Source organism: Sparus aurata, chromosome 18 (assembly GCF_900880675.1).
Source record: "Sparus aurata chromosome 18, fSpaAur1.1, whole genome shotgun sequence".
NCBI classification, from domain to species: Eukaryota; Metazoa; Chordata; class Actinopteri; order Spariformes; family Sparidae; genus Sparus; species Sparus aurata.
This window is the reverse complement of record NC_044204.1, coordinates 18173434-18199253: the sequence shown is the minus strand read 5'-3', so window position 1 is coordinate 18199253 and position 25820 is coordinate 18173434. Positions and strand designations below refer to the sequence as shown.

Below are 25820 nucleotides of genomic sequence, written 5' to 3'. Positions count from 1 at the left end.
TATGTTTTCAAATGGACTCTTGATGTAATCTGCAGCAGTTTTATGTCCTTACTTATCACTATGTTTACATAAAATACACAAATGTATTCCAAACATATATGTGACCAGTACAAACACGAAGGAACGCATACACACACCCTCCAACGTCAGGAACATCTGAGGGCAGAGACGGCGTTTACTTCCTGGAAAAGCAAATGTCTCATCTGGCGGACGTAGAGGAAAAAAACCAAGGCCAATTGCGCTCCGGCTGCTCATTGGTCCAGAAATATGGAATCAGATGACGTATTAGTTCCGGGTTTTCTATGTCTGTGAAGAGGTAACTGTCGGTCATTTCAGAAACAGACATACACAAACGACCGACCGGCCGGGGTTTTCAACACTGCTGACGGTAAGAACGCCTCAAGCCTGCCGGTTAAGCAAGGTATCACTGTCTAGCTTGGCCACTGGTTACGGTAATCTCATTAAAAAGCCTTTATCCGTTTGTAGATTTGATTTCGGGTTAATTCGTGTTGGCTATGTTGAATTGGTCTTAGCTACATCCTCGCCGGCTAACGTTAATGGGCTTGCCGCCGGTTGCTCAATGAGCTGTAGCAGCAGCGTGTGGCGGCTTTTGTCATCATTTGCGCTGCCATCCCGCTTCCTGTGCTATTGTGAAATAACCGCCGTGTGCCGAAGCTCATGTAGCTCACACGTCATCTTATTGCGTTGATAGTCAACTCTGATAAATACGTATGTTGTGTGTTTCTGTGAAATATAGCTTTTTTAAAAATACGTTTTTGAAGACCGGGACTTCCCTGGTCTCACTGAATTTGCGTACTCCTTGGTATATAATCGTAAAACGCGGGTTAAAATAGCAATATCGACCCAAAATGGCCACGTTATGTTGCCATAGAGATAACCCGTTAAACGTGACAACTGCATGACAGGAAATTTGGACAATTGGGCCCAATGTAAGATTAGTTATCAAGTGCGACACGTCATGTCGGCTTTATCATTGACACCATGCTATAAATATGATGGTCAACGTTATTTGCATTCGCATACAGACACAGCAGGGGCCCGTTTTGTCTCCCGTAATGCTCAGCAAATAAAGTTATTTGAGATTGCCTGCTAATTCAAGTCCCTCATTCAAAAGACATAGTTACTGAACAAGTGCACGCATGCTACTTTGTTATCTCACAAGTATGCGTGCCAGCTCGCTACTGTTACAGTGAACTGAAAGGCTTTCGGTGCCCAAAGGCAAAAATTCCGTCTTTCAAACATCTCCACAGTCTTTATTTACCTTCTGGAGTACAGCCAGATGTTTAAAACAGACGTGTGTGACGTAGATTCAAGGTATGATTCATCGGGATGTGAATCACACTATGTGTAAAGAGGGGATAGGGAGGATTTGTTAAATTTGTAAATCACTGACGTTTTTGGATGCATTTCCACATCGCTGACGTTTGTATTTTATCATAGATTAGGAATATAGCTGATAGGGTTCATGGTTTTGTTAATACGCCTGTAGAGGAGGTGGCTTTTCTATCTAATATTGTTGTTAAGGTCGTATCTTTTATCTGTTTTGTGACATCAAAGTAGGTCTCACACGACAGCCACTAGCCACAACAACTTAACATTTTCACAAGTGCAACATGTAGTTTGGTCAGTCCCCATCATCTCCATCTCCATCACATCCACCTTCCACTGTGAGGTTACTAGCGAGCGGAGCTTGACCTATAATGGCCTTTCACTGGCCACCCGCATGGGGTGAGCTTCAAGAGTATTGTCATTGGTTGTCCGCTGCCCGATCCTCTTCAGCAAAACTCACTGGGCTGTGGTCATTGGACAGAGGCCAGCCTGTTCGGAGGGGGCCACATCTTAACACATTTTCCCCTTGCATGACCCCTCAGATAACCTGCTTTTTATTGGTTAAAGGCGGACAGTTGCTCATACCTTACAAGGGAGGGAACTTGCACTGTAGAAACACTCTTCTACAAGGTCTCCCATATGATTGAGCAATATAAATTTGATAGATGGACATACAGTAACTGTTTGGTACAGAGCGTAAAGGAGGTGAGTCTCTCATGAGCACTTGGGTGTAGTCCTTAGTCAGCCAGACGGTATAAAAGGATTGCTTTAAATATCATTCAGCTAGAGAGGGGTTATAGCTTGTAGTTAGTAGCCAACTTATTTTGATAAACCACTGTCTGCGTTCTGTTTTTTATTTTATTTTGTTTTATGGGAAGTGTGCCACCAGGCAACCAACTTCCTCTTCTAGGCAGCTGTTAACATCTGACTGATGTCTGGGGTGAAAATCAGTCCAGAGTCCAGGCTGCTTTTTTTCTTTGACTTTTGATCTGTAAATTGCATTTATTTATCATAGTTTTTTTTCACATGTGCTGTATAAATTTTTATCTGATGTTATTTTCTGTTGTATTCCAATCTCAGGTGTAACCTTTTTGGAATAGTGGACTGTACTCGGACATCTTTTGGACCAGCACACCCTTCGAAACTAGTTGGACCTCAGCTGCTGTTCTATTTTCTTCCCACTATGGGTCTCCAGTCAGACTCGGCCCTCCAATCTATCCTCCTCTTTCCAATCCACCTTCTGGTATGGCTGTACTCCGTCTTGTCCTTCCTGCCCTGGTACTATATCACAGGTGCAGGGGAAAGAAAAGCTCTGTCCAATCGGATAAAGGCACGCTCCACTTCAGGCCGTGCAGAGGGACCGTATCGCTCTGTTGACCACTTCGATTCCCTCGCCAGGGAGGACTTCCCAGGCAAAGACACGCTTGATAAGTTATTCCAGCATGCGGTGCAGCGCTTTGGAGATGGACAGTGTCTTGGCACCCGAGATGTACTGAGCGAAGAGAATGAGGTTCAACCCAGCGGTAAAGTATTTAAAAAGGTAAGGATTGTTATTGCTATATTTTTTGTGAGTGATGGTTTAGAGGACACATTGTCTGATGTTTTAACTGACTGTTTCTCCTGCTAGCTGATCCTGGGAGAGTATAGATGGATGTCCTACAATGACCTTGACACTATAACCACCGAGTTTGGCAGTGGACTGGCAGCTCTGGGGCAGCAGCCCAAAAGCAGTATTGCAATCTTCTGTGAGACCAGAGCAGAGTGGATGATCACTGCCCAGGCATGCTTCAGGCGAAATTTCCCATGTAAGTAAATTACAGCATGTAGAGTATAGTAAAAAATGTTATGTTAGAAAGTGTTAACAATGCGTTAACTGCTATTTTTGTTCTTTGTTTTCATTACAGTGGTGACATTTTACGCAACATTGGGAGAGGAGGCGATTGCATTTGGACTGAACGAGACTGGAGTTACACATCTAGTTACCAGTGTCGAACTGCTTGAGACAAAACTGAAAGTGAGTCAGTAGCCCTTTTCACAAAGGGCATTATTGGCGCAGCAAAGGCTCGGCCTTTTGTCCACCTTTGTTTGTTCACACTGAACCAAGCAGTGGCGGTGTCAAGCCACACCAGTATGTAAATTTATTCAAAGAGGCATAACGGTACACAGCATGGCGTTGAGATCTCTGTGGTTTCTTTCAAGGTGTTACCACTTGTTAATCTAAACACATATCCTACGACTGTTTATAATCATATGGATGCAGTTATAATGTTTTGTGGTTGAGATCCTGACCCATCATGCATCCTGGAAAGTGACAAAATTAAGTTCTTTGCTCTAAATTACATAATTACATTATCGCCATAAGTAAACAGAGGACCCTGTCTGACTCTGTCACTCACAGTAAGGGATGCTGTTTTCTCGGGGAAAGATCACTTAAGTCTCAGTCAGGACGGTTGACCGTTGCAGGGATTCTTTTTTAATGCAAGTTGCCAGAGACACTAACTACAACAACTCAAAAGTGGACGGAGATAAAGACCAGCAAGTTAAAGTTTTTCACTCTGAATTACGTCACATATTCATCGCTATTCACCTGCGGGAGCTGCCTGGCTCTGCTGCCGGAGACAAATGCAGTTTTTCGTGCAGCAATGCGATGAAGAGTGGGAAGGACAGACTTGATGAGGCTTTTCCACATATAGTTGAAAGATTTCTTTTCTCATATAAGTTGCCAAAGACACTACCAGTTACCACATAACTGTTCTTTGTTCCTGTAACGTTGCTTTGTGGGTTGAGGTGTGGGTCATTTCCGATGTGAACAACATCGGATTGTCACACCCCTGATCTGCATTTCCATCTTTTCCATTCACTCGAACGCAGGCTTGCCTCTGAAAGCGAATCCAAGCCGTGGGCAAAATTGTCCCCTTCTCTCCGCACCTGTAACTTTCACACAGACGGAGGCTGAGTAGCGCTAATCATCATCAGATGATTGTTTGGAACTACACCGACAATAATAGTTGGTATTAGAGACCGAAAAATAAAGTGTCTTGTTGGCAGCTGCCTGGATAAATCAATGAACATAGTTTCTGTTGAGAAAAGCATTATAGGCTGTTATTGTATAGTTGCTTTTTAAGCTGGTGTACCTTCCTATATAGAAAGATAATCTTCATTATGGGAATTATTTTCAACACATTTGCTTGACGAGCCGTTTTGAAATTTGGCTAAAACAAAATGTGGAGAAAGGTTAAGGCAAAGCTGTGAGAAATGGGGAGTTTTTTATGAGTTCTGTGTATAGATTTGATATAAAATCTTTGCACCTCGGTAGAATGCCTCAAATTGACCTTTTAGATTCCCTGACTTCTTTAAACATTTTTGTCGGTCTTCCAATAGCTTCCAAACTTCTGCCCATTAAAAAGATTATGTCAGCGAATATGTGGCTTGAAATCCTTATTTGTAAAAGGATATCATGTGATTGTGATAACGGATTTGTCCTTTCTCTGTCCAGAATGTGCTCCCACAGATCCCGAAACTGAAGCATGTGATCTACGTGGACCAGAAGAAAGTGAGCACAGAAGGCTACCCAGCAGGGCTCTCCATCCACAGCATGCAGGCCGTACAAGAGCTGGGCGCGCTGCCTGAGAATAGTGTGTATTTCTCTGACTCGCATTGCTTCTTTGTCATATTCAGTGGTGAAAGAGCTCATACATACAGTAGAAGACCGTAACTGTTTGTTTTGTCTTGCAGTGGGGAGGGCTGTTGTTAAGCCACAGCCCTCTGATCTGGCTGTGGTGATGTACACCAGTGGCTCTACAGGCAGACCCAAAGGAGTCATGATCGTCCACAGTAACCTTATTGCAGGAATGACGGGCCAGTGTGAACGCATTCCTGGACTCGGGTGAGTTTCAGCGTTGGTCATTGTATAAGATTTAGAAGTATACAATATTCACAGCAGGGTTTCTTTTTACCACTCTCACCCCAACCTCACAGCTCCCATTGGAGAATGTTTTTCTTTAGTGTTCTTTGTCTAGTCCAATGAAAACAACATTGATAACGTTGGAATTTTCCACATAAATGTGTGCTTGAACAGGCTTTCAGGATTAGAATAACCCAGACACACACACATCAGCCAGTTAGAGGTGTAATGAGGTCGATGTCCCCATGCTGTCTGTATCAAAAACTGAGAAACCACACAATGATATTCTTAGTATATAAACTGGAAAGAGGAACAGAAAAATTTAGCTGCTGGCCCTAACCTTTACTTTCTCTCCCTGTGTTCTGACAGGCCTGACGACACTTACATTGCCTATCTGCCCCTGGCTCATGTTCTAGAAATGACAGCTGAAATCTCCTGTGTCACATATGGCTGTCGGATTGGCTACTCATCCCCTCAGACACTGTCAGACCAGGTAATACCCAGCACCAACAGCGGGTTATGTTGGGTCTGTCATTGTGTTTGCTATATGTCTTTGTAACATACCTGGGTGTGGTTGCTGTTTGACCACATGTTTGCTATTAGCTTAATCATTATTGCTGTCTTCCCTGTTTATTTTGTTCCCTTTAGTCCACTAAGATAAAGAAGGGAAGCAAAGGAGACAGCTCTGTGCTCAGACCCACCCTGATGGCAGCTGTGCCGGTACGATTCATGCTTTTCTGTCACTACTTTGTTCTCACAGGGGTATTGCAGTTCCTTTTAAGAATGTTTGAAATGTCTTAAGGCCTTAAAGTTGTTAGGTCAACTTAAATTTTTATTTGTGAGGTCTTAATTGACACAAGCAATTTTATCTAATTGCTTTTAATCCTTGGATTATATTTCAAGATCTTTCGTGAAAAAGAAAAGTAATAAACTGCTGGAAAGATGGCCCTTGCATCAAAATGGGCTTTCTATGCAGTGAAAAATGCATAAGTATTTATGAAATTGGTGCTACATGACTAGAAGAAAAGGACTTTTGTATTCCCTTTTGCTCAAAAGGTGGAAGACCTAAAACAGCCACAATGCACTGTGTCGTACTGTACTAACAAACCTTCCAACTAATATGCATTTTGACATCTCTTGAGTATGCTGCTACGTTTTGTCACGCTAACATTGAATTGACCAATTATGCAACAGTACTCATATCTGCAGCAATTCACCAAGAAGCGTGTAGCCAACTAAAGTGGGGATGATCGACAAAATGCATTATGTCATTTTAAGAGACTTGCTAGGATCCACAAATCGATAGCAACACTCTTGACGATGATTTTTATTCACCTCATTCTACCTCCTTACTAACATTGCTTAATTATTAAAGACACTTACGTTAGCACTGTTTTAATAAGCTCAGACACACTTTTTTTAATGCTTTATGGACTGTCATCTATGACAGACTCCTCTGCTCTCCCAGCCTTATCTATGTCAAGTGCAATAAAACTTTTGTGAGTAAAGCACATGTCAAAACACTGGCGCATTGGGCATAAACATGTAGAAAGGCAACATTTCAATCTGCTCCATCTGCACAAGGTGCCAGCTCAGTCTGCGTTACAAACGGGACAAAACAAAAGGCTATATGTATGGAGTCTACATACTATGGTGAGCATTCTGTGCCCCAAACTAAAAATTTTGCGAAATGATTGTTAACTGCTGCTGCAGCCCCTCCTCCCTCTAGCAGCAGTCGGATACCTGCAGGCAGTGAATCACCTCTGCAGAGGGAGGAGGACAGAAGGAATGATTGAAGGCTCCGACATACTTAGCCCACTCATATTGACTGCTTTGTGTTCTTCATGCACGTTGTATTGCGTGATGAAAAAAATTAATTCACCTTACATCAGATTTGTTTCACGTGAGTGTATATAGTCTAAACAATACTGTTGCTACTCTAACAATAAGATGTAGTTATATTTGATATATAAATAAACGCCACTCCTGTTCTGCATATCATCTTTTTTTTTCAAATAATGTATATTTTTTAATCTATTATTTACTAATGAAAAAGAACTGATAATATTAGACATATAGGCCTACATGAGCTGAAATGTACTTTTTGGGCATAAGATGGTGGTCCCAAACTTCCTTCAAGGTTGGCTGGCCTGGACCAATAAACGCTACTGCTGATAGGTGACATACTGTTAGTTGGGCAGTACTTGATTTTGGCTTGGAGTTGGTATTGAAACAGGAAAAAAAATATTGTATTACATTTAAACGGAACACTAAAATATGTTCCTGAAACATTTGTGGAGAAAAACAGACAATGAACAGGATTATGGTTCATAGTGGATCATTACTGCTGTGTTTCACAGTTCAGTTCAAATTCAGCCTACTGACTTCCGGTTCACAATCTTTCTTCGTTGTAGCTAAACATCTGCTAAAATATGTTTTTGAAAACATTTTAAGTGAGAAAAAGGCAGTGTAGTAACAGAATCCTGGTGTATAGTCATCAGCATAGTCTAGTTTAGACAGTTCAATCGAAGTTTAGTGAGATGTCCCCTCATTCAAGATCTTACTACACTCTCTGTCCAAGAATCTGAATTTGATAGAACAGCCTTACAGCTGCCAGATTACACGTTTTTTGGTAGGTTTTTGTGGGCATACTACCAGAATTGTAGTTATACAAAGCTGGTTAAAAAAAATCAACAAAGTTTACTCTTCCTGGGCACTCTCATTCTCCTTCTCTCTGGTCTTCCTCCTCTCTGTGTTTGCTCACTCTTACATGCAATCTTTTTTTAACCTACTCATCATCAGTTGTTTAAATTAATCCTTTCAATGAATGTTTTCTCCTTAAAAGGAAATCATGGACCGCATCAACAAAAACGTGATGAGCAAAGTTCAGGAAATGAGTTTCATTCAGAAGAAGCTGTTTACACTGGGCTACAATTATAAACTGGAGCAGATCAGGAGAGGCTATGACGCACCACTCTGCAATGCGTAAGAAACCACCATGTCTCCTTCAGACCCCAGATAAATGTGCTTGTGTTACATCTTCAAATCTTACACACAGCAATCTTTCTTTGTAGCCTGTTGTTCAGGAAAGTCAAGAAGCTGTTAGGTGGACGGGTGAGGATGATGTTGTCTGGAGGAGCCCCTCTGTCTGCAGCCACTCAGAGATTTATGAACGTGTGCTTCTGTTGTCCAGTGGGCCAGGGCTATGGCCTCACTGAAACCTGTGGAGCAGGCACCATCACAGAGGGTAAGAAGATATTTAAAATGAAGTCTAGGAAGAGGGTGTGATGCTTGACATTTTTATTTAGTGTTTTTATGTTATTAAGATCATTTTCTCATTGTGTAGTTGCAGACATCAGCACTGGCCGTGTTGGAGCTCCTCTTCTATGCTGTGAGATCAGACTCCGGGACTGGGCTGAAGGTATGACAATAAAACATGCTTCTTACAATGCAGAATGAAAAGGATTGGTATGCCTCTGTTAGCAGAGGCATGTAACCACAAAGTGGTATTTCGAGTCTTAATTACAGGGTTGAACTTGTTCATTCTTCTTCAATTTTGTCAGGTGGCTACACTAGCAAAGACAAGCCAAACCCAAGAGGGGAGATCCTGATTGGTGGCCCAAATGTCACCATGGGTTACTACAGGAATGACAGCAACAATCAGGACTTTTTTGCTGATGAAAATGGGCAGAGATGGTTCTGCACCGGAGATGTAGGAGAGATATACCCAGATGGCTGTCTACAAATAGTGGGTGTGTATATTTGTTCCTAAAGCAATATCACTATACGCCCATTGGTATGTGTTTGTAAAGGCACTCTGTTCATACTTAATTTCACAGTGCTCATCTGGTGTCAGTGTGGCTGTATATTCTGACACTCAAACTGTTTGAACTCAATAGCATAGCACTGTGTTGTAAGCACATTTTTATATTCTCATTCAGACCGCAAGAAGGACCTGGTGAAACTGCAGGCCGGGGAGTATGTGTCTCTCGGTAAGGTCGAGTCTGCTCTGAAAAACTGCGCGCTCATAGACAACATCTGCGCATATGCAAACAGGTGAGTTAGTCATCCTAATTTATATGAAAAGTTAAAGGTGTAATATGTAGGAAGTTAAGTTGAAAACATTCAAAAAAATTACTTAAATTATCAACAGAATGAAGAAAGAACAGCTTTGACGTGACAAAGACGTCTACTGAAGTTAGCTTGCTTAGCAGCTAGCAATAGCCCATTCCGTTCCAACATTCCTGTGCGAGCAGTGTAAACAGCAATAACGTCCTGGTGTGCCACGCTCCTAATCTGGACCACTACACGCACAGCTAAATGAGCTAACTGGCTAACGGCAGCTATGGTTAATAGCAGTTAGCGGTTACTCTGATGTAATGCTAAAGATGTGGTCGCAGTTGCTTTCAATTAGGCATGTCCCCAGGATCTGGATCGGGGCGATTAGGGCATTTTTTCACTGATGGGGGATCGGCAATTTTGAATGTGGACCCAAGCCCGTTTTTTTTAATTTTTACGTCTGAGAACAATTTGTGGCCGAATGTAGTCCAACCGCAACATGTAACATCTTCAATACGACCGTTTCGCGAGGGGGTAACAAAAGAGCTGCATTTAATACTACACATTTGATACGGCACATAAAAAAACAAACTCTCAAAGAATACGAGTTCACTCAAGCAATACCGGCAAAGACATTGAAGCAACAAACGCTTGGGAATACCCTGTAATGCAAAGAGAAATATCTTCGACACAGCGACATGGCCAAAAATATTACAGAGAAGGTAATTAAATGAATCACTCTTGATAACCAGCTCACTCTGTGGTAGAGGATCAGGGTTTCTTTGTCATCTGGAGTTTTTGAATCCCCGGTATGCCCTATCATTATATTACATTGATTCCGCTTTCGAGTTACAATGTGCCAGTATGCACACTAGTTTCATGGGCCTCATACAGCATAGCATGTAAAACAGGCAATCGAGGAGATGCTGAAGGCGTGTGAAATAGACAAGCAACGCGTCACCGTCATTTTACGTGACAATGTAAGGAATATGAAAAAAACAATGGATGATATGGAGGTACCAAGCGTGGACTGCGTCTCGCCCCCAATTCAGCTGGCTGTACACGAGGGTCTGCTGTCACAGTGCAGCGTCACAGACTCACCTGCTAACACAAGGAAGGTGGTAGGCCAATGTTGCAATAGCATATGCAGAATAAGAACGAGCCATATGAAAGTATATACTTTGTTTCAACAAAATAAAAACAACTATTAATGAACAGCTTGGATACAGGTACTTTTTTTTCTTAATGAAGCTGTATTATCCAGGAAATAAGTATCGGATTGGGACTCGTTATGGGCAGATACTAAATATTAAAGGAGTTGGATTGGGATCGGGGTGAAAAAAACCTGATCGGGACATCCCTACTTTCAATGTATTGACAGTGGGCTCACATATAATTCTTCTAGTGGCTTTTCACCCTCTCTTAGACTTTTGACCAACCTTGTTTCTAATATGATCATTGCAGTGAACAGAACTATGTGATCAGCTTCGTGGTTCCCAACCAGAAAAAGCTGACAGAACTGGCCAAACAGAGAGGCATTGTGGCAACATGGGAGGAGCTCTGCACTCACCCTGACATGGAAAGAGAGGTTCTGAGGGAGATCAAGGAGGTCGCTTCGAGCAGTAAGAGTCCATCATTTGTTTGTTTTTATATGATGTTGTGATAAGGCTATACTAATTATCTTAACCTTTACACATGCTTCTGTCATTTGTCCACCTGTATGTGTTCTTTCTGCATGTACTAATATTTTAGTGGAAAAGGAACACATTATTAATTGTACTATCCTGTGTTTGTCTCTTCCTCTTAACTTCATCCATACAGTTAAACTCCAGCGATTTGAGATACCAGTGAAGGTGGTCCTGAGCCCAGAGCCGTGGACCCCTGAGACGGGTCTTGTCACAGATGCATTCAAGCTGAAGAGGAAAGAGCTGAAGAACCACTATCTCCACCACATAGAGAGAATGTATGGGGGCAAATAACTTCTCCCAAGAGTCCAAATTATCACCATTACCACTGCTTTGATCTGTAAATAATCTTCCCGGTACCCAATGGATTTTGATGCTGTTTGTGAACAACAGGCATCCAAATGAAGATGTCTTGAACAAAAAAGCTGAAGCTGTAGATAGTTGTAGCTGTTGATCCATGTGTGCTGCTTTTCTTGTGTGTAGAAGTTCTGATTGTCAAAGAGGTGCACTTCAGAGGCAACTCCTATTCCACGATAAGGGTCCGAAACCATTACAGCACTCAACTGCCATCCACTTCAGTCTTTTGCCGCTCAGTTTGTAGCTGTTAAAAAGTACTGCTGTCCTCCATATGTTGCTGATGCTTTGTTACTTCCATTTGAAAAATATTAACAACTGTAATCATCACGGAGGCTTGTTATGCTCTTTTGTAAAGTTGGAGTACTGTTCTTACTGTGCCTTCAGTCTGCAGTACTTGTGTGTAGTGAAGCAGAAGTGGCATCTAGATAAAACAAAAATAGTTTACGCTTTTGTTACAAAAAATGGCTAAACCGCCATGTGAAGTTTACTTGAGGTGTTCAGGCTAAATATCCCCACCCTGCCATGCACTGACATCAATCTTGGAAACAAAGAAAAGTTACATCATGATCATGTCTGCTTGTCCGCTTATTTTTTTCTGACTTTTTATTTATGTGTTTGTGTCAATTTATTCAGAAAGTAAGACCAAAATGTGTAAACATAAATGACTCAGGAAGATAAGCAAATGTTTAATATATGAATTTGTCAAGCGGTGGACTCCATGTAGAAAGTACTTCTGTCAAAATTCTTGTTGGCACCTTATTTATTAAAGAGCAAGCATGCATAACTACTAACTTACTACTAAAATGCTTATTAGCATTAGCTAGTCAGAACTGGCATACTGTAATACTGTGCGTATTTTACCTCAGTTAACAGGTTAATGTACAATTTGGTATCATAGGATTATCTGAAGTTCATTTTAATATTATAGGAGTGTCTTTGTATTTTTCAAGGTGTTGTCGTGTTGATGGCTTTTCATCATTAAAACTTCAAGAACGCAGACGTTGACAGTCACTTTACAGTTGGTCGTTTGGTGATCCTCTTTGTATTTATTACTCCATTATGAGCACATGCCTTGTTCAACATTTTGAGAATAAAAGTCTTTTCTTACTCAAGTGTATAACATTTTGATTTTTATTACAAAAAATATGGAAATAAACAAAAAGCATTTAGATTCTTCCGAGATCTTGGCGGTTGGGTGTTTATACATTTTAGAAGGCAGATGAGGAAAGCCACTAGCTATTCCAGTCTTGAAATCGGAAACAGTCACTTGCAATCTTCCAAACAGGCTGGTCATTGTTGGGTGTAGCCTGAGCTGTCAAGAGAAAGTTCTGGTTGAAGAAGCGCTGTTTGTTCCCTTCGAACTTTACTGTCCCTCCAGTCACCACGAGCAGTGTGGTCTGGCCTTGGGTTGCTTGTTCTGTGAAAGAAAGGGCATATTGATGCTGGATAAGTGGGCCATCACTTTTTTTGGCCTCAATTTAATTTGATACGCTTGACATGTAATGCCCTAATTTATTTTACTCTAGCTACACATCTGAAAATCACCAATAGCACTTGGATGCATTTTGATCAGGGATGCACATGCTGATTATGTGAGATTTATATTATGACTTTATCAGAGAGCCGTACATGTCGTCACCTGTGTACAATTTTCAGAGGAAGAAGACACAATTGAAACTTTTAATATAAATTCTGCAAAGGTTCAGAGAGGAGAGAATAAGATTTAGCAAATCTTATTAAAGCTACAAAATATTAAATCTCACAAAGCTCACTACATCTTAAAGTGTTTTTTTTAACCCTCAGGTGTGCATAAAGTACAGCTTAAGAACTTCTTTATAAAATACAGAAATGTGATGTTATCAGTTACGTCACTGGTATTACCCTTGAGAAGCAGGTATATATATTGGTATTGATTGTCCACATCAAGCATCCCCACTAACCATGAACTGGCTGACAGTCCAGCGTGTGTACTTGGAACTCGCTCGAAGGCAGCGACTCAAAAAACTCAGCCAGAGCATCCTGTCCTGACACAGCATTCCCATTCCACACCAGGGTCGCCTTGTCCAGGTAGAGCCGGGTCAAGTTCTGAGACATATAAACCAGTACATTATGATTGTTAAGAACAGTACAAGCAACAATGGCATGGACAATAAACAGAATATACCAGTGTGCTCTACAGCATGGCCAATACTGTTATTCATCTTTGAGAAGACATTTTTTTAAAAATCAACAATATCAACTGACAGAACGTTTTAGGTTGGGATCCCTTATTTTAATGTCGAATGGGACTGTAAGTTACAGTTAAAAACGAAGTGTTGACTGCTCCCTAGTGAGCAAACTAAGAAATGAGACGCTGCGAGTTACCTCACACATATCTTCGGCAATTAACACCGATATATCTGACTTTACAATTGTCCATGCCGATATATCGGTCACGCTTTAATGTGCTCATACAAATCATCACACAGAACTGAAGTAGCAGTTGTTTCATAGAGCAAAACAAGACATTCACTCACCCTCCTTTTCTTATCCATGCAGTCGTAATAGATGTTTACAAACTCTTCTGAATACCTACATGACTGGTCGACATGCGTCCGGAAATCCTAGCGGGACAATCGTTTATTAAATGGTTATTCATATGAATGAAAGGGAACTAGTGTACATTTTATCAACGACTGTTTAGCTAGGCGCACATTGGAAAGTAATGATAGCTAGCAGTTAGCAAGCTAAGCATTAGCTACTTGATTTAATCGAAATTGAAGCGGAAGTTTGAAACTTACGAGAGTGGTGGCCATAGTATGAATTGAATCGAGACGCTAATGAACACTTATGTCAAAAAGACACTGGAATATCTTCAAAAGCATCAATTTAAGTTGCTTTTCTATTTCTAGTTCATTTAGCAGCCAACACGGCCATTTTGCTATAGAAAGTACGTCCCCCGGGCAACCAAGACAGCCTGCCAAAATAATGTCGTAAAATGCAATAAAGGACAAATATTGCCTGGTTTCATTCTGTTGAATCACTTTCAACATTCTGTGTTCTTTTTATAATTTAAATAAAATAATAACTAATGGAATAATAAAAGATCGTGGAAATTTAGTCTCTTAATTCTAGGCGATGTATTTTATTTTGAAGAGAAAACAAACGACACATGCGGAAGTAGAGTTCATAATTTCCTGAGTCATTGCTCCTCAAATCCAATATATTGATACCCAAATCTCTCAGACATAACGTCTCTTACTAGGCTACTATACTTTCAGTTTGGCATTTAAAGTATATTTAACAATGGAGGGCACTGTATCTAATGTGGAGGTCTGCAACTTTGCCTACACGGGGCAGTTTGATAAATTAAAACAGTGCATCCTGACAGATAAATCGCTTGCATGCAAAACGGACCAGGTAAGAAAGCACGTTTTAAGAAGAAGGAAAAATGCGTCGTCATGTTTTCCACCTTTTTTACTCTCGACTCTCTGTGATTCTAGGACCATAGAACCGCCCTGCATTGGGCTTGTTCTGCTGGCCACACCAACATTGTGGAGTTTCTGCTTGACCTGGGAGTTGAAGTGAATCTGCAAGATGATGTAGGTCTAACGTTACTGGCTTTTATGCAGTAGGAGACGTCATGCAGCATGTTTATCCTCTAGCTGGTGAATGGGGTGACATTTGATAATAGAACGGTGTATCTTCTAATGTAATACTACAACAACCACAGAAACAAGCAAAACTGTGGCACAGAAGTTAATCAGTTAATACTTCTGAAACTGTTTCACCCCTTGCAACCAGGGAACTGAAATTGAATATTTGCAGTTACAGCTGGACATAGTAGGGCTATTTCTGATGGCAAAGTCATTCAGTTCGCCTTGTTTTTGTTATGTATGAATAATTACAAACGATGTGTTACTTCACAGGCTTCGTGGACCCCTCTTCACATTGCAGCGTCAGCTGGCAGAGAAGACATAGTGAGAGCTCTTATATCCAAAGGAGCTCAGCTGAATTCAGTCAATCAAAATGGATGCACCCCTCTGCACTATGCAGCCTCTAAAGACAGATATGAGGTACGGTTTGACAGTTTTTATATGCACGATGCCACACACATCATTTTGTTTTGTGTTTTCTGTAATTCAAGTAATTCCATACATGCTGCCAAAAATGTATTTTATTTACAGTCATTTTTTATTTCCAATATTTAGATCTATGTACTTGTAAAAACAACTACAAACATTTTGTTGATGACATTTGCTACTTTAGTTTGTCCTATCTTAATATTAGATTTATATTAGTGTTTGGACTGTCATTCAGACAAAGCAAGACTGTTAATGACATTAACTTGGGCTTTAGGAGCTCTGATGGGCAGAACTGTATTCTGATGATGTAACAGCCAAACTTTCCATCCAGAAAATAATCGTCATATTTATTGATTATGAAAGTGATGGTTGGTTAATGGCCCTGGTATGTACATGTACAGTACACTCTATGATATAATATTTTGCAATATGTACTTTTCGAGGGTTTAGAGCACAAGTGGCGTAAGTGACATCTTGGGGCGAAAATAAGTTTTATACATAATTTTAAAGGTCTTGATGAGCTCTATAAAATAGTTTTAAAAAATGGTCCCAAAAATAGTTACTTTTTGAAATAAAGGCTGAAAACCAAAAGGCGTAAGTGAAAAACTTCAACTGAGTTTGGAGCGAAATAGGTGTAAGTGCACTGAGCTTGGCGCACAAAAGGCGTAAGTGCAGGTCAAGTGCATTTACGCCTTTAGCGCACTAAAGAATTCGTGTTTTTAACCAAATCGTTACAATCAATGAAAAGTTTGTTTTAGCTCTCCTGTAAAATTCTGAAAATGTCACTTACGCCCCTTGCGCTCCAAACCTTTGTTTTAATAGTTTAGTTGGATAGTGCAGTTAATATTTGAGAACAACATCACTTTATTCTGTTGTAGCATAGAAGTAGCCTTATCAGTTCTTAACCAAAGGCTACTTTATCAGGAACTACCCATTGACACCATCCCCTCCCATTCATCTGGTGTGTGATATGCTATAAGTTAAAAAGCCAAACAGAATACAATCTTGCCATTGCCAGACTGAAGTTATTACATCATAACTTGCTTATGGTGGTGTGAGAAGAGTTTAAAAGATCATGAAATCTAAAGGTATTTGTGTATTTAATATATAATCAGTTGGTAGGGAAGTAGTGCTGGCATACATGATAACCAAAATTACATACTAACATTAACAATTAGATGTTTAGTTTCATACACCTAGCACACAAGTACAAGATAGAAACAACGATTAGTCATTGGAATTTGCCCTTGCTGTTATTTGATAAATATTTGGAATTGGAACACAGAAAATTACTTTGCTGTCAACAACATGCAGAAACTCACAAACGTTAGGCAGTTGTATCAATTGTAGGCTAATTTGAGCAACATTACATGGAAATACATGTGTAAACTGTCTTCCTCTCCGAAACCAGCAGGACAGGATCTGAAAACATGTATTTTCCGTAATAGGGAAGTGATCAGATTAAAAGTGAATTACTTGTCAATGATGTGTGACTAACCTGCCCTTCCCTCTTCACAGATTGCCCTGATGTTGTTGGAAAATGGAGCAGACCCCAATGCCACTGACAAGTTGGAATCCACTCCCCTCCACAGAGCATCTGCCAAGGGAAACTACCGCCTCATCCAGCTGCTTCTCAAACAGAGTGCCTCAACCAACATCCAGGACTCGCAGGGCAACACAGCACTGTATGTGTGAATAAGTACTTGTCTGATAAAACAGTTTGGCTGCTGACACAAACATATAGTACACTAAACACAAACACAAAAAGGTCAGTTCACCTGAATTGAAAACCTGTTTTTTCACCTGCCTTTTTCTGTCTGCATTTCTTTTCCCCACCAGCCACCTGGCATGCGACGAGGAGCGTGTAGAGGCAGCCAAGTTGCTGGTGGAACATGGGGCCAGCATCTACATTGAGAACAAGGAAGAGAAGACCCCCCTCCAGTTAGCCAAGGGTGGCTTGAGCAATTTACTCCAGCGGATTGTGGAGGGATGATGCATTTGCAGAGTTTCTACTCAAATCTCCACTAATAATGAGTTACATAATGAGAATTCTCATCCTAGTCAGTTCTTCCTGAGAGGCATGGTGTGTCACATTCAGATGTGTAGCAGGTGGAGGATGAGATGGTGGCAGGGAGGAAAGTTGGACTGTACTGCATCCTGTTCCTCAGATGGGGCAGTGAAACTGCTCAGACCTTAGACGTCTGACCAAAAACACTCTGCACTAAGCTCAGTCGATCCTACACTGCAGCCTCTTTTCTATGAAGTTTCAATGAAGATGCTAAAATGACTTAATAAAGATCAGCATACAGCCTGTTGATAAAGTATGTTTTGGATGGATTTATTTGTTGTACATGCAAGAATTGGATCCAGAAAGTGTTGTTTGCTGTCTAGCTTTTGACCTGTTGCTACCTTCAGTGATTAAAGCAATGGTTTCTCTCCACACACTGGACTCTGTGTCTGTTTATGTTTAGTCTGTATTTGTTGTTTTATTCACAGCCTGACCCAGTAGCTCTGTTCCAAGTTCTGTACGTGGGGTTTTCTGAATATCTTTCCACAGTGGATAGTGTGTCTTTTTTAATACAGGGCTGAATGGGAGCAGGAAGCAGCTGATGTTTTCAATTTTTAACCCATTTTTGTCAATACATGCCATTTCTGATTCTTTATCTGTGGTTCCCATCAAGTCACAAAGCTGTAAAATTGCTTCTTGATTTCTATCTCATGGACAAAGCCAACAACAAACGATACCATTTTGTCATAGGAAACATCGGCCATCCCATCCAAGAGAATAGAGAATACTTTTTATTTAGTTATTCATTGAGATGGTCTCTTCTGTCTAAATTGGCAAAGGCCTGGATTTGGCTTTATCATTCTGACAGACTTCTGTGGCTTGTTCTGTAGGGACTGGATGTAGGTTAGGTGATGTATACTACTCCCCAACATGAACAACTAACGCCAAGATATTGTGTTGTGGTTGAATTTGGGGTTTACTCTAGGGGTGGGCGGATTGATCCAAATATTGATAGTATCGATACCAAGGTAAGTATTGGTATGGGATCGATAGCGTGATGAGATCAATATTTTTGTTGTAGTTTCTCTTCTATAAATTCAGCAAATCACTTGTATTTCTTCACAGAGTTTGTGTAAGCGCAGTGTCTCTCTTAGTCCTTAAGCACAGTGCTCCTCTTCAGCTCTTTCACTCCGCTCACTCAGGTTCACTGTAACTGGAACTCAAAAATATGTACTTATATTTAGATATATAGCCTACCTCAAGAATATAATAACCCTTTTGTGTATCTGTTTAAGGAACATTAGTATTCCTATTTAGGCTACGTGCAGATAGGTTATAGATTTAGTTATGTTAAATATAATTTTCTTATTTGGTTAAAATCTTTGTCCTGTGTTTTATCGTTATCATAATCATAGTCAACTAATTAAAGGCAAAAGTACAAAATCATTCATTGATCACCGGCATTGGTATCGGCTATACTGGCCCTGTACTTACTTGGCATCGGATCGATACCAAAATTTGCAGTATCGCCCACCCGTATTTTACTCGGCAAACCCCCAGCTAGTTGCCGCAAATTTCTTCCGAAGGTTCCTGACGTCACATGAGTGGTCAGCTGGGATGCGCAGGAGGGGGTGCGCGCAACACCTCGTTGCTTTCACTTCCTCAAAGTGAGGTCGCTTCAAATAAAACAGCCCTCTTCAATTATTGGACTCCGCTGTAGGCGGTGTTCACACCAAAGACTACCCGAAATTTGAGACCGACGAGCTGGCTGTAAGGTATTAGACGTCAATTATTGTTTTGCAACTATAGTTCATGAAATAACTTTTCGACCTTTCTAACGTTAGGTAGAATAGCTAAGCTAACTTAAGTTAGCTAGCTAATGTTTATAGCTAGCGTTAGATTACACCCGTTAACTAACGTTTACCTAGTTTATAGTTTCAAGAGCACTGCTAAAAGTTCAAACCAACTATTTCCATGTCTTACTGACGGGTGTACTAGTAGCTCATTTTGCTTCGTTCGTCTGAACAGTAAGCTAATGCAGTGTGTGTGTGTGTGTGTGTGTGTGTGTGTGTGTGTGTGTCTGGTTAGCGCGGTGTCAGCTGTCAAACGTGAGCAGCAGCCAGTTTTTATATTATCGGTGTTTACCTGCCCTGAACTGTGGGGCCGTTGTGTCGCCATTGTTTAACTCGAACGTTCATGATCTTTCTGGAGTTTGCAGGATAAGTCGTTCAGTCTTACTAACGTTAATGGTATACGTGATGGTGTGTGGATGTCTTGAGGTATGACTTGCTCTCACATGGTTTAAAGCCTCTGACGCCATATACACCCGATTGCAATCCCGTCAGATGCAGCGAGGGTCTTTAAAAATGTCTGAAACGTTAGCCTCTGTGACTGTATCTATAACGCAACGTTATGTCTGAACTTCGACTTCGATCTGGTTATTGGTTTCTTGAATGAACGTCGACAAGCAACGCAGTTCAAAGATCACAAGCTGCTCCCCTCAATAAAGTAAACATACGTCTTTAGAGATAGCAGTTGATTAATGACAAGTTGCGTAACTAACGCTTACTTGCTGTAGTAACAGCACGTCTTTTATATTAATACGTGATACTTTTCAAAGCTTAAGTTGAATTAAGTTTGTTTTTTAAGTTTATTTCTACTTGAGTTGTAGCCTCCAATTGACAGTTGTTGGGGAAACCAGCACTCATTTCCTTTGCTGCACCTATGCTGGGATTGACTCTGTTTATGTCATACATTCAGTACCTTATGCAGTTAAAAAATGTAAACATGAAGTCTCAAATAAAGAAAAACCTCCCAGTGATGAAACCGTGAACAATAAAGTTCCACCCTCTGGGAAAATATGAGTGGGTGTGTGGTATGCTGCTCTCATGACGTGTTGCAACATAGACACCGTGTACCTTTACTTCCTAAAATGTAATTCCACACCTATACAGCTTATCTCTCTATTTGTACATTCTACTTATCATATGAGACATGTTTTATTGTCAGTGTATGGCTTATTGTGCTGTACTATCCTTATTGAGAAAGTATTATTGTCTTATGGCCTTGTGTCTGTTCCTAGGCGGCACCCTTTACAATACTAGTGTTTAGCAGTGCCCTGTACAATCCTGCCTCTCCAGTGCCCATCCCTCACATGGAATATCCAATAACTCCATGTGAATACATGCTGCTCCTCTTAAAGGCACAGCAACCATTTAACATGTGCAGAGCAGCTTTCCATTCAGATTTCTGATTTGACATACATTGTATTGCTGGCCTCCAGATAGGTTGTTCACTTTTTTCTGAAGTTAGATGCTCATCATTGTACCAAAAAGTGATTTCTCTGATATTATTTGACTGTCTATAGAAAATTAGCTTCACAGTGTAAACACAGCTACAACACAGTTGTAGGCATTAGGCCGATATCTTTCTCTCCACAATATTTGTCTTTCAGTCTGTCTGTGCATTCATGTGAATGCTATATCTCAACAATGCCTGGAGTAAAGTTCTTCAAATTTGGAACTAATATCAACTTGAACTTATGGATTTCTGTGGTCAAAGGCCACTTTGACTTTACAAAACACGTCAAAACTCAAGACTTTGACAACATTACACACAAATGCCTGTTAGGATAAAATGATGAAGTGATATAATTTTATATCTAGGAGACCAACTTCCCTGTGAGACCATTATGTTCTGCAAAGATACTCTTATGGTCATAATTCAACGTCATATCTTGTAAAGCTTGTTTCTCACTGAAAGTTATTCACTAGAATTGTGCACATCAGTATAGTGATACTGTCCATTTAGCCAGGTAGTACACATACTACCTTTTTTATTAATTTCTATCAAAGTCTATATGACATATATCATATTTGTGTGGATAGAGATCGATGTAAAATGCAACTTGAGTTGCGCTAGGATCCGTACAACAGCAAAGTGGTAATTTTAGTTTTCTTTCTCTTTTATCTGCAGATATTCTGTCCCTCAACTTAGTCCACTCAGCAGTTTCCTGCCTGGTTCTATCATGTGTGATCTCAGACAAGACGACAATTTGGAGACAGATCACTCAGAGGATTTTTCCCTGATGAACAGTCGCCTGGACTCATTCCGTGGCTCCAGCCTGGCCCAGCAGGTGTCCCCAGAAAGATTGGCCCGGGCCGGCTTCTACTTTACTGGCCATGCTGATCAGGTCCGCTGTTTCAGCTGCCAGAAGACGGTGGAAAACTGGTGCAGGGGAGACACACCTGCAGAGCGGCATAAGGAGGTAATCATAATAGAAGAAATGGGAAAACAGACATGATTGCATATATTGTTTTCATTTTTTCTTAATCGAAAAATCATACTTTCTGCTGCTTTTACAGGTGTCCCCAACATGCAGATTTCTCAGCTGCACCCACCGCACCGGTTGTAACCCGCTTTATGATACTACACTAAATAATGGTTCAACCTACAATGAGGAAGTAGAGGACATGCAATATCGTTTGAGAACAGGAGAGGTTGTTGATGAGTCCACTTACCCAGTGGCCCCTCATATGAGGAGGGAGGAGGCCAGGCTACAGACCTTCTCCTCCTGGCCCTCTAGTGCTCCTGTCAGTCCCAGAGATTTGGCCCAGGCTGGCCTCTTCTACATAATGGAGAGCGACCGGGTGAAGTGTTTCTGCTGTGGTGGCATGTTGGGCGACTGGGAAGCAGGGGACACTGCATGGGGAGAACACAGCAAACATTATCCCTACTGCTTCTTCATCCTTGGGCACGATGTGGGAAACATCCCATTCCAGGGTGGTATAGAGGAGGAGGAGCGCAGCGCCAGTCAAAATGCAAGCACCCGAGTCTCAAGGGGGAGATTTGAGGAGAGGCTTGGTAGCTTTGCAGGTGTGCAGCACCCTATAGACCCAGAGAGGCTTGCCAGAGCTGGCTTCTACAGCACAGGTAGAGCACTGATGGACTACAGAAAGCACAAGCAACATTTCAAAACTAAGGCAATATTTGTGCGATATTAAATTGTGTGTGTCCTCACAGGGACTGGAGACATGGTGTTGTGTTTCCGCTGTGGTGGAGGTTTGAAAGGCTGGCAGCCTGAGGAAGACCCTTGGGAAGAACATGCCAAACACTACCCTGGGTAAGAACAAACAACCTTGATGTGTTCTCTCTTCTTGTGCCATTTGTTTTTGTTTTAATACAATTACATGCTTTGTTTGTTTGTTTTTTAAATCAGATGCAGCTTCCTGTTGTCAGAAAAAGGACAAGAATTTGTCAACAACATCCAGCTACAAGAACCACGACGAAACAGAGCGGTAAGCACTCAGTGTTTTTACATGCACTTAAGTATCTGAGTTGTTGTTGTTGACTTACTAATCTGATTTTATAAACCTCATGTAAACTAGAAACCAGATTTCTTTAATCAAAATAACTGTGTCATAAAACCCAGTGAATACTTGATTTCCTGACCAACGATAAGCTTAATTTATTTTATAACCACGTGTTGCACATGTGCGCCCCAGGACAGAAAGATTGTTGCTGTGACAGCAGTGTGTTTGGATAAAAGGAAACCTTGTTACTCATAGTGGTACTACGTTGTGTAGGAAATATTTCAATCAACTCAATTTTCACAGGTGAGTATTTGGACACATACACAGAAAGAAAAATCTTAGAATATACCCGACTAGAAAATATCTATCCAGTTTCTCTGCATGGCCCGGTTCCTTCTGTGCATGTACACATGTTCAGTCTGATTTATATCCACCAGCCATTTATAGGATACATTCACAAGTCTGTCCGACCATTTGTAATTTTAAAACATTGTTGAAAAGTGGCTTTTGTCCTCATTGTTTGTTTAAATGATTTCGGTTCAACCAAAACTTTTATGAGGCTTCATCAGTCTAAACAACTCAAGCCCTGTAGATACCTCCTCGATATGATCTTAGCACAAAATTCCCTCTTCGTGCTACTGTCCTTCAGCAAACACTGTCCATTGGAGAGCTGAAGCTGATTTTGTCCCTCATCTCTAATACTGAAATCACTTTAGGAGCAGATCTCTTTGTAGGCAGGAGAACCAATTATAGCAACAAATAACTCTGTTTACATATGGGCATGTACTGTAAAAAGTGTTTTAAGTAGGACTTGGGTGGAATCTGGTGTTAAACAGAACTGATGTACATACAGGATTTTAGTATTCAGTTGGACAAATGATAAAATAAATTATGATACTTATTACTGAACTGTTTGTTATAAACTTTACAACATGCACCGTGGTTCAAAATTTTGTAATCACCTGCCACTAAAGCTTAACTCAGAATAGACAGATTGCGCTGTATTTCCAAACATGCTTTCATGCTTTTTAGGTTTTGGAATGTCCTCTTTACAAATAGATCTTATTTCATGGGAATGGTTTGCAGAAAATGCTCAATGTCAAACCAGACCAACAATTGAATAGGGGTGAGGTAAAAAATGTATTTGCAATTCTATGTTGTAAAATAACGTCTTGATGCAGGAAAGTCAGTCATCGGAAAATGTCAAAAACACATTTGGTTACTCGGGCTCTTTTTTAATTTTAGTTATTCTGAAAGTAACCATGACCCTTTTTCTTTCCAGGCTGCAAGTCATCAGAATGGATTTTCAGGAGACAGGAATGGTAAACATTTATATTTTTTATATTTGACTACCACTTTTTGAGCATTTAACAATCATTTAAAATGTGCTTGTGTACACTAATGTTTTCTCTTTGTGTACAGAGGTGCTGCGGTCTGCCATGGCTCAGAAGGCCATAGAAATGGGTCTGGATCCCAGTGTGGTAGAAAGGACCACCCTGGAGAAAATCAGTAGGACGGGCTCTGGCTACTCCAGCCTGGAAGCACTTATGGAGGATTGTCTTAACAACACACCACTGAGTGATGCAGCTGAATCACCGGAACAAGGTACTGTTCCTCCTGTACACTGAACCAGGCGCATGGCATAAACACACACCAATGTTGATTACACAAAACAGAGCTTGGGCAGCTGTGATTTAAATGTGAGCTAACTCGTGTTTTTTATTACTTTTTCTTCTAGACGAGGACCCAATGGAGAAACTACGGAAGCTGCAGAGGGAGAAACAGTGCAAAATATGTATGGACAGAGATATTTGCATGGTCTTCATTCCGTGTGGTCATCTGGTCTCTTGTAAGGAGTGTTCACTGTCACTCCCCAAGTGTCCAATCTGCTGTGCATCCATAACACAGAAGATCAAGACCTATATCGCATAAGGGAATCACAGAAACATGCCAAATGCCAATGCTACTTTCTCACAATCTTTCTAATATTTTATTTTAATATTAAATGTAGATAGCCTGTAAAATATATATAATATATATAGTCTAGGAGGACTGTGTTGTTTATATGCGTATGAGAATGAAAGAATATTTTCACAATCCCTGAGATGGTAAATAGCTGTTGAAACTGACATGCGACAATATTAATAACTGGTGTTGATTTTCTTGATTCTCATTAATGAGGTCTGAAACCTGTAAATACACAGTAAAGGATATACCCAATTTTTGCAACACTATTTTGTGCCAGAGGTGCCTTTCTCTAGTTTTAATACTTGTGTCTTTTTTTGTTGTTTTATTTTGGACATTTACCACCGTTTATTTCATGAGGTGTAATATCAGTCAGTGTGATACACTTATCTTTCCCTCTTTCCTGTTTTGTCCTGTGTACTGAAAGATTAAGACTTGATTTTCTCGATGGTGGCTGCTCTGTATAGAAATGTATAAAGGTCGTTCAGTAAATCCATTAAGAGTTTGCTTTACAACTGACAAAAATCGATTCTAGGATAGGGCCTGCAATTAATGAGTGTGATTTGAAATTAGTTTACCATTCCATCATGCAATCTGTCTGTGTGTCTTCAAGAGGGAATAAAATTTTAATAACTCGACTTGAAACGTGTTTCTCTTTGATTACTGCTACATTTAGACTTTTTATAAAAAATGTTGGATTTAGAGTTTTCGAAAACACAAACTTGGGTCAAGGGTTTGTATAGCTCAAATAAAATGATTATAACAAGTATTTTGCATTTTCCGTGTGAATTAGACCATAAAGAATCTTATCAGCTGGAAACCTGGTCAGTTGAGGTTTGCTAAGACCTTCTGTGGATATTAATATCTCAAACAGATTATAGATATAGAAATACATATTGATAACCTACATGAATCATAAGCAGATTGATAAATGGTAGCCAAATAAAAATGTACATAAATTAATCATTTTAGTGATCGGTTCTCAAACAATGGAAGGCAGTTTCACTGTAACGGTAATGAGATCTTAATGACATTCTCAATTCGTCTTCCCTTGTTCAAAACCAATTAGAGGGAGATGGATTTAAGTGAGTGTTTTATTGAAATAGGTCAGACGTC

General features: G+C 40.4%; 4 protein-coding genes across 7 annotated transcripts; 3 read left to right on the top strand and 1 right to left on the bottom strand.

The window, feature by feature from the left end:
- Positions 1 to 240: 240 nt before the first annotated feature.
- acsl4a (acyl-CoA synthetase long chain family member 4a) lies at positions 241 to 12462 on the top strand. Of its 3 annotated transcripts, none has more exons than XM_030396382.1 (15): positions 241 to 388; positions 2431 to 2890; positions 2978 to 3155; positions 3255 to 3364; positions 4847 to 4985; positions 5086 to 5236; positions 5624 to 5747; positions 5903 to 5974; positions 8100 to 8239; positions 8329 to 8501; positions 8601 to 8675; positions 8818 to 9006; positions 9196 to 9310; positions 10778 to 10935; positions 11135 to 12462. In XM_030396382.1, exons 2-15 carry the CDS (start codon positions 2534 to 2536, stop codon positions 11290 to 11292), a joined length of 2139 nt encoding a protein of 712 aa, XP_030252242.1. In that variant the 5' UTR covers positions 241 to 388; positions 2431 to 2533; the 3' UTR covers positions 11293 to 12462. The 3 variants fall into 3 exon arrangements, with proteins under 3 accessions (XP_030252242.1, XP_030252244.1, XP_030252243.1); XM_030396384.1 differs by having other exon boundaries at positions 296 to 421; XM_030396383.1 differs by having other exon boundaries at positions 339 to 452.
- On the bottom strand, positions 12387 to 14307 carry nxt2 (nuclear transport factor 2-like export factor 2). The gene is made up of 4 exons (XM_030396386.1): positions 14136 to 14307; positions 13872 to 13958; positions 13296 to 13440; positions 12387 to 12772 (listed from the first exon to the last, which is right to left on the bottom strand). Exons 1-4 carry the CDS (start codon positions 14148 to 14150, stop codon positions 12588 to 12590), a joined length of 432 nt encoding a protein of 143 aa, XP_030252246.1. The 5' UTR covers positions 14151 to 14307; the 3' UTR covers positions 12387 to 12587.
- Positions 14308 to 14492: 185 nt separating this feature from the next.
- On the top strand, positions 14493 to 17861 carry psmd10 (proteasome 26S subunit, non-ATPase 10). The gene is made up of 5 exons (XM_030396385.1): positions 14493 to 14754; positions 14838 to 14936; positions 15264 to 15410; positions 16938 to 17104; positions 17259 to 17861. The coding sequence occupies exons 1-5, from the start codon at positions 14641 to 14643 to the stop codon at positions 17410 to 17412; spliced, it is 681 nt and encodes a 226-aa protein (XP_030252245.1). The 5' UTR covers positions 14493 to 14640; the 3' UTR covers positions 17413 to 17861.
- Positions 17862 to 19053: 1192 nt separating this feature from the next.
- Positions 19054 to 25342, top strand: xiap (X-linked inhibitor of apoptosis). 2 transcript variants are annotated; one of them, XM_030397362.1, is made up of 8 exons: positions 19054 to 19202; positions 21403 to 21694; positions 21792 to 22359; positions 22450 to 22549; positions 22646 to 22724; positions 24022 to 24061; positions 24162 to 24344; positions 24478 to 25342. In XM_030397362.1, exons 2-8 carry the CDS (start codon positions 21455 to 21457, stop codon positions 24669 to 24671), a joined length of 1404 nt encoding a protein of 467 aa, XP_030253222.1. In that variant the 5' UTR covers positions 19054 to 19202; positions 21403 to 21454; the 3' UTR covers positions 24672 to 25342. The 2 variants fall into 2 exon arrangements, with proteins under 2 accessions (XP_030253222.1, XP_030253223.1); XM_030397363.1 differs by having other exon boundaries at positions 19055 to 19197.
- Positions 25343 to 25820: the final 478 nt, after the last annotated feature.